At 38.8% G+C, this 13075-nt stretch overlaps 1 protein-coding gene across 2 annotated transcripts in view; it reads right to left on the bottom strand.

Moving 5' to 3' along the window:
• THADA (THADA armadillo repeat containing) overlaps positions 1-13075 on the bottom strand; it is a 161304-nt gene that overhangs the window by 31660 nt on the left and 116569 nt on the right. For both annotated transcript variants that reach the window (XM_084285393.1, XM_084285394.1), the window contains exons 32-34: positions 4820-5226; positions 4382-4503; positions 2521-2593 (exon numbers count right to left, since the gene is read on the bottom strand). In XM_084285393.1, the coding sequence (XP_084141519.1) occupies positions 2521-2593; positions 4382-4503; positions 4820-5226 (602 nt within the window). The remainder of the gene's footprint in view (positions 1-2520; positions 2594-4381; positions 4504-4819; positions 5227-13075) is intronic.

Here is a 13075-nt window from a genome sequence, read left to right as displayed (position 1 = left end):
ATATACTGTACCATTCAGTGGTATTGGTGACTATCATATTAAACTGCCAAAGAGATACAATGCATTAGTAAAACCTATTTTTTTTTTCCAACATGGTCAATCTTATGTCCATTCAAAAGTTGGTTTGCTATGTCACAAACAGTTAAGATAGAAGGTTTTCCTTTAGTTGTACCCATATTCATAGTCAATTCTCTTACTCTGTCCCTTTACACTAGACTCACCAATGACCACACAAGTCAAAACATGTCCTTTCATCCTCTATTCTAAACATGAAAGCTAAAGACAGATACACTGGACTGTAACAGAAAAAAAAAAAAAAAAAAAAAGGAATTCACGGGAGCATCCTACATGTAGACTAGTACATGCATCTGGAAAAACAGCTAAGAGCATGTGAACTGTAGCAATCAATCATGGTAGGAATTCTGGTAACAACACAGTGCTTGGTGAACAGGAGAAAGCAGCTGCATCTGTCTCCTCTGCAGATACAGGGGATGGACAATTGGTTTTACTGATACTGCTGAGCTAACCTGGGCTCTGACAGCACGTGCATTCAAAACAATGAAGGAATCTTGGTTGATTGGTGGCTGATATGCAGCAAAGCTTGCTATCCTGAAAGCCAGAGAGTTACAAAAAAAAGAACAGGAAAGAAAAAAAACCTTCAGTTGCCACCTTGTGGAAAGTATTTAGTCCTCAGTCATACACTAGGAAAACGACAACTTGGGAATAACGGACCAAAGCTTTGACTCTTTTTGACGTGTAGCGATGGCTCAGATTTTTTTTTAGAAAGAAATAACATGCATTTTACTTGCAAATTGAACCGTGCTCCCAAGGCTTGTCAACTCTGATGTCCATTCGGACAGCTGGGCTGTAACAGGGAAGTAGTAGTCCTCGTGTATGAAAAGAAAAGGAGCACAAGCTCAGCTTGGAAACATTTAGGCTGTGTGCAACTATACTTTTTTTCCCTTTTCTGTTAATTTTGTTTTTACTAAAGAAAGTGAAAAAATTAAGCAAGTAAGGTACAGAAGAGAACCGATGTTAAGGTGAGCCAAGTTAAAGGGCACAGAAGTGCAGGAGGACTCATCGAGGGGCAAATGAAACCTCGCTCGTGCTCTGCCTCACTGGGAGTGGTTCGTGCCTGTGTACCAGCGCTGCACGCAGGGACGGAGCCTGTGCATTTCCTACAGAGTTTGTAATGGGCTAAACAAAATAAAAATCTTCTCAAAGATTGCAATTACTCAAATTTTGAACGGACACATGCACAAGCAACCCCTCCTACAGATGCACAAACTGAACGCAAGCCCAAAGAAATTTAGATGTAAAACTCCTGGTGTACCTGATCTTTTATAAAGCAGAAGGCACTCTCCATACAGATGTCTTAGGTCTCCCATGATTTACAAGCTTATTAGGAGGAGTTGTGTTAGCGTCACTACAGCTCAGATCGTGCCAGCATTTTTCACTAATTCCTCTTCATAAATTATCAGAAAACTGCACAGCAACATTATGTTCCAAGTCTATTTGTGAACCCAAGTTTACCATGGGTGTTTTATTGTTTATGACTTGAAGTCCGTGCATTTTGCCTTTCTTAAACAAAAAGAATTAACAACATAAGTCATTTTAATTTTCCCACTTCTCGTGTGCAATTCTGTGGCTTTTTTTTTAAATGAGACAGAAGTTTATGTAACATACAATGTGAATCAATTCTGCTGTGTATTTTATAAAACACAACAGCTGTAAGGAAAAAATTAAGTATCCATAAAGTGTGTTTTGTATCTTCGAAAACGTAAAAAAATAAAAATTGCCTGGTATTAAAAGCTGCATCAGCACTGCTCTATGCATATATATGTGATATCACAGACTGACAACTTAAAATCTAAAGAAACGTGAGGCAGTAATTTGTGTTGCTATCAGTCTCAATCAAATAGTCCATAAAAACAGCAACAGAGAACAGAGCGTCTTGAATTTTACAAGGGTTCTGATATTTATTCGAGTGTTCAAAAAACAATTTTTAAGAGGAAATTCAGTGAGAAACTCCACGCAAACAGCAGGCTGCAGTGCTCGGAAAGCAGTGACTCCAGGCTGAGACTTGGCAAGGCTGGATCAGCCTTGACACCGCCGCACGTTGTGGCCTCCCCTCAGAAAGGCCGTCCTGCTGCCCCCCTGCAACCGGGAACCACAACTTCAGGATACGGATGGTTCATTCCAGGGTGTTAATTAGTTGGCCTTTTTCTTTCCACGTCATAGTGACTACTTCGGATGGTCTCAGAAGTTGAAATTAATCCATCTAAAAATTATTTACGTATTTTAGCTTGGAATAACTTTCAAAGGGATGTACTGAGGTGCTGCTGGTGGAGGTTTTGCTTCCAAATGCAGTGCTTAGTTCAGAAGGGAAGGCGTAATGGCAGAAAAACACATGCTTGGGGCATGACACAGGAAAACACAAGCTTGGGGCTTCTATCCAAAAGGAGCCACATTACTTCTACCATCGAAAACTCCAGAATTAAGCTGCTCGTTTTCTCTTACCTGCTGATGATTCTGTAGAAGATGCATAACCAACTTCGAGGCAAATTTGAGAGCTACGCTTTGAATTTCAGCACTGAGAAAAAAAACGGTAAAGAACATATCAAAACAAAGCAGTAACTTCTGTCATCATTTCATCTCTAGAAGAAAAACAGCCAGCTCTTAATCATTCCTGACTATCACCAATGGGTGTTTTTCAAGCTGAGCACTCAGAGCTTTATGTTACAGATCATGATGTTAGTTAATTTTTCAGTTAATATGCAAATAAAATACGCTCGCTCTTCACCTCTTTACCTTCCTGTAGAAAAATACATTTGAAATTGGAACCTGAGTCAAACAAACCAGACATTATTTGCAATGATAAACAAGAGCATTTCTTCAAGCTGGCATTACTTTCCAGAAATCTCTCTTCTGCAACTGCTAGGAAAGTCAGTAGTGCACAATGCACCAACTGCTGGCTCCTGAGCCTCGGTACTGCTCAGAGGGTCTCAAGAGAGGGTGCTTGGCACCATGGCTCCTGAAGGGGTGGGTCTCTCGGCAGGGAATGGCAACACCTGAGCAATACGGTCTGCTATTTCAATGACATCCCTTTTCAATAGCACCAGCCAGTGTTATTTTACCAAGTGTATCTTATTTCATTCCAGAAATAAACACACCACATCATTATTTAAACTTGACAAATTTTGTGCAAATCAACCACAAATGTGCACAGCTATCTCATGCTGTCCTACACTCTAAATCCTAAATATTATAGATTGGTAATATGGTGGCATGATGTTTGTATGATTTCCAGAAGAGACAACCACCACTACTAGAAACAGGACAGTCTTGCCCTCAGAGTCTGGACGCTTTTCACCCTGTTTGTCCATTCTTTTATGAACAGACTGACACAGCCGTCTAATTCAGTGTGAACTACAAACTGGCACTTACTGCTGACTTTGCAGACCCAGTCTCATTAAGGATTGCTCTTTCAATAACTATATACTGATGGAGGGGAGCACACAGTAGACAGACAGTTTGGTTTCTCTGGAGGCACATTCAAAGATGTGCTATACACTTGAATCTAAGCTTAGACTATTAATTTCTCCCAATATATACTGCAGGTTAGGAAACCCGAGCAGAAGCAGCCAGCCCTGTCCAGTTAGACTTCAGGACAGTGTGTGCACCAGATCTGAAGGTACAGCTAAGTCTCAGTTTTCTTCTCTTGTGCATTCAGAACTTTATACTTGCATCCAAATAATGTGAAAAAATGAGTAACATCAGTACTGGGGATATGCATCCAGTCTACAGGATGGAATATACAACACACATAAATTTAAGCATGGCTGAACAGGCCACAATGCACAAGAAACAAAGCCTAAATTCAAATAATCTTGTAAAGACCAGTTAGGCCTAGGTTTTTATTTTTAAGGCTAACTGCTTTTGCTAATCCAATAAGTGAAATCAGGTCTGTCACTTTCTACAGATCGTCCATAGAAAACCAGAATAGAATGGATAGCAGATGCAGAGTGATTTAGTGTGTGTTTGGATCCTCACCTCTATGCATAAATGGTGTTTCCTGATTGCCATTTGGAAGAGCTATAGTCACTGGCTATCATCTGATAGATGTAGTAACTTATTATTCGTGAACCGTATTGCTGGACATTTATAGGGTGCTTGCCAGTATGACTTGAGGGCCATTTTTAACAATTCAGATCCACGTCTAACTTCTCCAAAAAATCTCATCAGAAGGTATATTTTTTCAAAATAGGCCATGCTTACATGATTTTTTTAATCAACATATAGCCCCAAAACCCAATAAATTGACACTTGAATATTCAAGGTTTTTCAAAAACAACTATCTAATATTCGTGGCAGACCATACCTGTTGTAGATATCTACAATGTTTAAACTCCAGGTTAAGAGCTCATTTGAATTCATTTTTATAGAGCTGTCAGTCTTCGGAAGCACTTTTCTGAGATCCATCATGTACAGAATTTCCAGCACCTGCACACACCATTCACAAAAAAAGAATTTACAAACAATCTCAATGTGAATGTGTACATGCGAGACTAATAAAAATCTGACTTAATCCCCACTCTAAGAAGGTTCTCTCCTGATAGTGTTAGAAAAGCAAAAAGGAAAGTTCTTGCCTTTACTAAAGAACATGTTATAGAATTATAACAAAGATCTATTCAATGGTACAAAAAAACTACTCACACAGTATTTTAAAACATCATGTATGTTTGAAATATACTTACAAAAATTAAGAATATCATTTAGTTAAAACATACCAAACATCCATAAAGTAGCACACTCCTACCTTGTAAAAACAGTCGAGATTCTTTTCCTTCAGAGCCATTTTGAGAAGAATGCCTTCCAAGTCAACAAGCAAACACAACACACCTTCTTCTGCAATCTGTTTGGCATTCGCTAGTTTCAGCCACAGTAATACTGCTTCCAATGCAAGCAGACGTACTTCATGAAACTCGCTATGAAGGAGATGATGTATTGACAATGGTGGCTTGGCTATTTTCTTTGCAACAGGTGAACTGCTGCTCTGGATGTCAGCACCTGTTGTCACTGATAGCACGGATATCACAAGTTTGGTGATGCTCTGGAGATACTGTGTCAGTCCAGGTACTGCAGATGAGTAGGAAACTCCTGTCATCAGTTCAGAATCTGAGATAACTCTGTTCATCTCTTCCCAGAACTCAAGCAGCTGCATTCCTGAAACAAGAATAAAATTAAGTCAAGTGACAAATCCAAGATATTACAATCTGTTGCAGGCAACAAAATCATTCTGAAGTTGAAAAACTTCAGGTATGCAAAAGGCCTCCCCAGGATAAATTCAGGAATAAAATGAAAACATAGATTCTCCTTTTATACTAATTTAAATTATTAAAAAGCTCTCCTAGATATCACGTCTATTCATATTTAAATACAAATAAATAGGACACAGACTTTTCTGAGAACTATAAATTGTCCATCATGTGGCAAGAGCTTCAGACAACTTAAGACTACTACAAGACTTCGTAGATTCTAAAGAATTTATAGATTTAAAGCAACAACAAGAACAAAAAGTTATGTTTTTCCTATGCCTAAAAATAAATAAATAAATAAAAAGAGGTGCACAGTAATAATGCACCTCATACATGGAGGCAGGAACTGCAACACCTTGCACTGCTGTGACTGCCCCCCAGTTGCACAGCGCAGCCCAAGAACCTGCTTTAGGGCACCACCACCTCCTGGAGTTATCAAAAAGGTCACTTCTGTCTGCGGTGCCACAGGCTTTCCGGCTCCATCGAAGCTGTCGATGTTGACACAAAATGTAAGAAACAATCAGCAGTCCTCTCCCTCCTACGGACGCAGACCGAAATCCTCACATTCCTTGAGTTCAACCATCTCCATCACCAGCAGGAACGAAGACTTTTGTGATACTGAACCCGAGGTATTTGCCCAGTTTGGAGATGTTTGTGTTGCTTGTGCCGCAAGGAAATTAATATGCTATATCCCACAAAATTCAAATATAAACATGAAATAAGGGAAAGTCCTAAAGAGAAATTCATCCAGAGAAAATGCTGCAACTCATGCTGCAGGATGTTAGAAGGTTGTTTGTTGTATCAAATTGCATTAAAAGTAAATACAAAGATTACAAAGATTAAAGCAAACTTAGCTAGTTTTCTTCAGTATCTACAAGGGAATAACTCACTGCCACATATTTTGCTACTTACAATTCAGTAAACAGGGAGTACTACCAAAAAGCCTACCCAAATTTTACCATTAAATTGCTGAACTTGACATGAAGCTGTGATGCAAATATGGAATCCTGTTTTTTTTTTAATTTATTTATTTTATTTTATTTTATTTTATTTTATTTTATTGTCCTTGAAGACATTTCCCTAATCCTTCTATTTACAGTGAAATTTCCTGCTCTTTCATACTCAAATCCGAATGCCTGCAAAGCCATCTCAACATGTTTGACATTTACATGGAAACTTGACATGGTTGTGATTGTCCAGCATAGAAGGCAGAAGCATTTTCTGAGTAATTCTGAACCAGCTTCAAAGAAATTTGGTGTTTGAAAGAGATTTGCAGACATATTAGCTCTGTCATACATGTTTTCACCAAAGTGTGTTTTCTGAGCGGATCTGATGTAGCCAAAGAAACTGCAGCATCACCGTGAACCCATGTCACAGCATAATCTTCAAGATGGCTTCCATCTCCTAACATGCAAATCGGTACATTTTACTCCCCACATTTTCCAAAACCCCTCCAAACAGACTGGCATTAAATACCAGAATTATAGCATAAACTAGTATTAATGCCTATGTCACACGACAAGTATCCAGCTGCCAGAACTCCTTAATTTCTGAACCGTCTGGTTGCCTTGGAGAGGGATTAGGCTGTGGTCCCAGTTATTTATTACACAGCCAGACTCCACAGACACCGGTTTTACAACAGAAGCAATCCCAGGCAGCTGAAATAGAAAGGTTTGAGCTCAAGTGCCTCGGTTCCAGAAGAGAAATGGCTTCAGTTTCAGAGCTTTCTACCTGCTGCCCTCAGCCGCATTTTGGCGACAGGCTTTTCCCCTAGCTGTTTGTACCAGCTGGGTATTCCTAAAACTTGCAAGAAGTGCCTCGTGTCCTGTCAGCATTGCTCTACAGTGAGGGACAGCTATGACAGCGAGCAGTGGCCATCCTGTGAAAGCCAGGAGCTGGCCATGCTCCATGTTTCAGATCCGATGTTTCACTTGAATTTTGCAAGGCCAACATAGCCTCACCCTGTGTCATCTTCTTTGGAAGAGAAAATTATTTCCATACAGAAACCTGGCAGAGCTACTAGCTCCTAGAGCTCCTAAGCTTGCAGAGACTGCAATGCAATAGCTTTATGGCACAGATGCTCTCCTTTGGTGCCTATCAGACGCTTGTTCTCTTCTGGAAGCCTTTTGGATGACTTCTGTTTTTCCCATCTCGTTGTGAAGGACTGGGCAGCCTGGCTCATCTATTTTACAGAAGGTCTCTTCAAAATTGGATGTCTCAACAGGAAGACTGACAGCAAAATATGATTGTCTACATTTTTGCTTAGCCTCAGAGCACCACAGAGCAGATCCTTCTACATTCATCTTGTGGTCTACACATTCCAACACTCTCTTTCACACAAATACGTACAGAAGGAAAGACACCCCCCCCCCCCCCCCCCCCCCGTCTTACTACAATGCAGTGGAAATATTCCTGCCTTCAACTTCATCTCTATGAAATCTTTCCTGGCTTTCATGTAAATGTTTTCTCTTCTGCTTAACTTTAAGTAAACTCTTTTCTTTGGCTTAAAACAAAGTATCTGACTAAACCAAAAAAGCACACTGGTTCCCAGAGTGAATGTCTGGTGCTGTTAAGACGCAGTAGAGGCACACTTTTATTTACAAACAAAAAATACTGTACAATTTTGACGACCAGCTGCTGCAAGAAAGAACAAATTTTGGCTGACGTAACATGGACCATAGCAAAGGGCAGTCTATTCCAGGACGCCGAGAGATGCAGAAAAGCCCCCAAGAATTAAGTGGATTAATTTTTTTTCCCCCTTTAAGGATTGCCTCATTTGTGTGGGACAGGAAGGCTCTCTTCTAGGACGTGACACATCTTACACAACCACTTGGTTCTACTCACCACAGCGCACGAACATCTCGCAGTCTTCCTCAATCCCTTTATGTCTGCAACACTGGGATACGCACACAACATCCGTATCATCAACAGAGACAACTAATACTTAGGAAAGTAGATCTCTAACTCAAAACATGCATTCCCTGTACTATTTCAGAAGAGTGTTTGGAAAAAATTAGTATTATTTTTGACAGTTAGGGATATAGAATTTTGACAGGGTTGTCATTTTGGGAGGGGGCAGGTTTGAAAGTTTGCTTTTTTATCCTATTTGTGATCAAACCATACTTACAGTGAGTTATATGCTCATCCACAAATGACAGAAATCATTTGAATTCCTTCTATATTTAAAACCTGAAGTTTCATCACCTTGTCAGCTGATGTACAGCATTGGTTATGTATTTCTGTTAGACCAGGTAACTTTACGGAGGCTATTTAGGCTACTGCCAATTTGACACCTCTCTGTGAGGAGCTTTTTTACTGAATCTGTGATTATGATACATTTAAGTATCTTCACACTTTGGATAAATACTGAGATCAATTCCTGCATGCAGCCCCTCAAGCATCCATGCCATCTACCATCCTCCTACTAGAGGCTCCAGAAGACAAGAACAAAGTAGGGGGAAAGGGAAGAAATTATTACAGACACCAGAAATCATACTGACACACTGTGAAGTCAGACAATAAAAATTACAATGGCAACAACAACATGTTGCTGCATCTGCAGCACAATGTTATGGGAAGGGAACAGGGTCCAAACACCAAAAATCTGGATATTCAGCATCATTCACCAAGATCTGCAGGAAGCTGGAATCTCTTATGGACTAAGGAGAGGTTAAAATCCTTTGCACCCAAAAACTACCATCTATCCAAGGCTATCTAAAGAGGCTGCAGGAATATATGGAAGGCTGAAATGTAATCAGAGCTAAGAAAAGATTTTCCTAGATGAGTATCAAGGAAAAGTATTTTATTTCATATTTTCCCTTTTTATTAGAAGTGGATTAGGAGAAGTCACTGGTAAATGAGAAGAAGAAACAAAGAACAGAAAAGCCTCTTTTATTGCAATGAAGAACTAAGATAACTGTTTATGATCAGGGGAAGGCCATATTTTAAGTAGGATGTTTTCTTTTAAAGACTCCTGCAATATCTTCAACATCAGAGACTAAGCATCAGTACTCACAACGCAATCCAAAACTACAAACAGGAGGGACCACCAGAATCTACTGATAATCTACTACTGCAGACAGAAGCATCCCATTGCATTTGCTAAAGTATAAAGGGAAAGTTCTGAAAAGGGAAAAAAAAAAAAAAAAAAAATGCACACCTGGTACTCGACCTGCCCCTACCATTTTACTGTCTGTGCAATCCCAAATAACTCCCTCTATCTTGGCCCTCCAACGATCTGATCCTCAGCTCTTTCATTCTCCTGTCTGCCAGTGATGTGGATATTCTAGTTTCAGCTTTATTTGGCACAGTCACGGAAATGCAGTGACCATGTTTGTGCCGGGCAATTCTGCCATCAACAGTGCTGACAGATACGGGGGTTATTGGCTGTTTCAGATGAGGTGAAAGCTTCATAACCCCAGAATCAGAGACTCATTTGAGTGTTTAAAAAAGGGAATTCAAACACCATGCTAAATCATCAAGAGCTGGCAATACCAACGATCTCTATAATCCCAGCACCAGACAGTTTTCCATATGTAAAATGTGAAGCTACTTTGTCATCTTGAAGTTCATAAGTTATGAGCTACAATGGAAAGGGAGGGTTCGTGTTTAAGATCTTAGTTTGAATGCATGCTGGTAAAACGAAGCAACAAAAATGCAAGCCATCTCGATGCATCTTTAGCCCATAATGCTAAGATACTTCAGGACAAGCAGATCTGTATGGATTGAATTAGAGTATTGGTTACCTGTCTACACTTCCTTTCGACTTGTCTACTACAACGTCAGCAGGCACAGACCATTCAGATGATGCTGTAAATGTTTTAAATCTTTACTTTTCTCGAATCAAAACAGTAACGCTGACCAAGTGCCACAGACAATACGTTGGCACACTGAGTTTATATAATTTGTGACATAATGAACAAAAATTGCTTTCAATTTGTTCAGATGGATTTTTTTTTCTAAGCTAATTAGACCAAATAATCAAAACATGCATTAGCAAACTGCCAATGTTTTTGTTCACAATAATTGTTTGGCTACACTTCTTACGAATTTAGGTAAAGGAAGTTACAGTATGATTAAAATAACTAACCTATTTATTCCTGCCAATTTTTTTTTTACCATGTAGACATTATCAGATTCTAAGTTAGCCTGCAGGAAAACTCACCTTACTTACCATTTAGCTTCCTTTCAAAACAAGAAAAAGAAAGAAGTACAATATATAGCAGAAAATAAACTGGTGGGCACAACCTTCAAATGCTATTTGAAAGCCCTTTAACTACAATTTCATTCAGGCAAAATGTTTGAGAGATTGCTACTTAAAAATAAATAAATAATTGTGCTTTCATTGCAAAGCATCTAAACATTTACACACTATTTCTACCAATACGTAACTTCAAATCAAAAAGACCAAGTGTATCTAAGAGAATGGTATTTCAATATGTTACTTAAAACACAGTATTTTGTCACATAAGAAAACACCAAGAAAAGGGGATAAGGATAAAAACAGTTGTACATAATTGCCCGTATTTCCAATCTCATACATAAATATGCAATGCTTTTTTTAAAAAACCAAAACCAAAACCAAAAACCACAGAATTATTCCAGCTGATCAAAAGGAGAATTTAAGAGTCTTAACTAAGCTGTACCTACAAAAGGTTAAGCTGTTTGGAAGACAGCAAGAAAATGGAAATGCTTGTTTCCAAAACTCAAGGAAAAATGTATTAGTGAGAGCAGAATACTGGCTGCTGCATTTTGATACCAAAACTGGATATTTATGAACAGGATTAATTATATAAACACTGAGTAACTTCGTTACCACTGACGACAACAACACTGGAGTTTGTTTAATCACAAGAACTTTTATAAATCTTTCCCCTACAAACGCAGAAGGGAAAAATGCCTGGCTAGACTTCAAGTGGCTTCTTCTCCTAAATTACTGATTCACAACTTTGGTTTCCTATTGAAATGTCTTCTCATTCTCGTTGAACTCAAAATTTTAATACACTATACTCCTGGTTAAACCAACCAGGAGACTGACAGTATGCATATAAGATAAAAGAATGACCAGACAGGATTATCTTTAGTAGATTTTCCCTTTCATTTTTTCCCTGACTTGTGTTTTGCACCCCATTACATTTATATTGACTTGCTTTATCGACACAATGGAATATTGTTTATGGAGAAATGTTTTGTTTTGTTTTTTAAACACAACACAGGGTAAAATGTGCTTTTATTAGTGAAGCATATTTTTGTGAGTTGTATCCTTCACAATTGGTACACAATACTATCAGAAAAGTGTTCTGAAATGCTAGCAAGAAAGAAAATTTGACCACTTTGCCTTTTGGCATTTGTCATCTGTTACAGACAGAAAGAGCATCCTAGATCTGAGCTTACACCACAGTGTACTGCCCTGGCTCCTGTGTTAGCAACATGGCAGGATCACAGCAATGCTCTCATCTTACTGTTTAGCTTCACACATAAATTTCCAGAAGAAGAATTAAAAGCAGGAATGTCTGTGACGCCTGTCAAAAGTTCAAATATTCAGAGAGGAATCTTGTCCTCTGAAGCACTGTAACACAGCATAGCCTCTCTGCAGTCTGGAGTTCTGCCCCTTGCAAAGCCCATTTCTGAGAGCATCGGAGGATAGTGCACAACCTCAGTCGGACACTATATATCCTCACCCGGATCTGTAGCATAACAGCTTGAGAGACCTCCTCCTGACTCCCACAGATCAAGACTTGCAAGTTTACAAACACAGCTAAGGCTGGACACGCCTGGTAAACCTCACCTGGACTTGGAGGCATTTTTCCCCTCCAAAAATTCCTGTGTTATTTGCTTCCTCCAGTGCTGTTTGAAGTGTGAAGTTTTGAAACTTTCCCCTGTTCCTGAACAACCCACTTTGGTGCTATTTCACCTGTGGAGGAGTAACTTAACTGCTCTTTAGCAGGGTACAAGCAGCAGAAAATCCTCTGGGAGAAGACAGCATTGTTCCACCACTGTTCCAGTCCATTGTTAGACTGGAAAGGCTTCAGACCTGTGATTCTGTAAAAACAGTTACTGTGGAAACAATACATCAAAGAGGTGTGCAAGAACAAATTGACTGCATGTTATTATCTATCACTATTAATACTGAAACATTCGATGAGCATTAGCTCATCCTAGCTAATCGCAGATCTTGTAAGAATTTTTGTTTGCTTCCAATGAAGGAAAAATAGTGTTTTTATCTATATATTTTAACATTTCTGTTTTTAAAAATGGCTTGATTCAGTCTCTTCTGCATTCTAACTGCAAATGGTAACTGAAAAAAGCAAAAAAATAAATAAATAAATTACATAATCTTGGCATTATGTATTGTTTCTGTACATCAGAAGACCCTCATCAGGAGATGGAACAAAGGCTCCAGATTTCACATATCAACTCAGGAAAAGAAAGCTCTGTTTTCCAACAGACATGAACCAGGTAACATTTCTGTCCAAATCCACAAATCAGACTAACTATAGTTTTTTTTTGTTGTTGTTTGGTTGTTGTTGTCGTTGTTTTTGTTGTTGTTTTGGTTTAAGATAAATAATCATCATTTGGCTAGCAATAAAATTTTAGCTGGAAAAATATGCTTTTTGGTATCCATTACTCCCTGCCCTCCTTATCTGACATTTTAAAGTGTTTTGAATTTGTGAAGTAAATTCCCTAAGGGCTGTCCTGCACTTTAAGAGACAGATTTTATTAATTGAAGACAACAAATCACTTACAGAAAATAATCG

This window comes from Netta rufina (assembly GCF_964035555.1).
Source record: "Netta rufina genome assembly, chromosome: 3".
Taxonomy (NCBI): Eukaryota; Metazoa; Chordata; class Aves; order Anseriformes; family Anatidae; genus Netta; species Netta rufina.
This window is presented reverse-complemented; position numbering and strand designations above follow the sequence as displayed.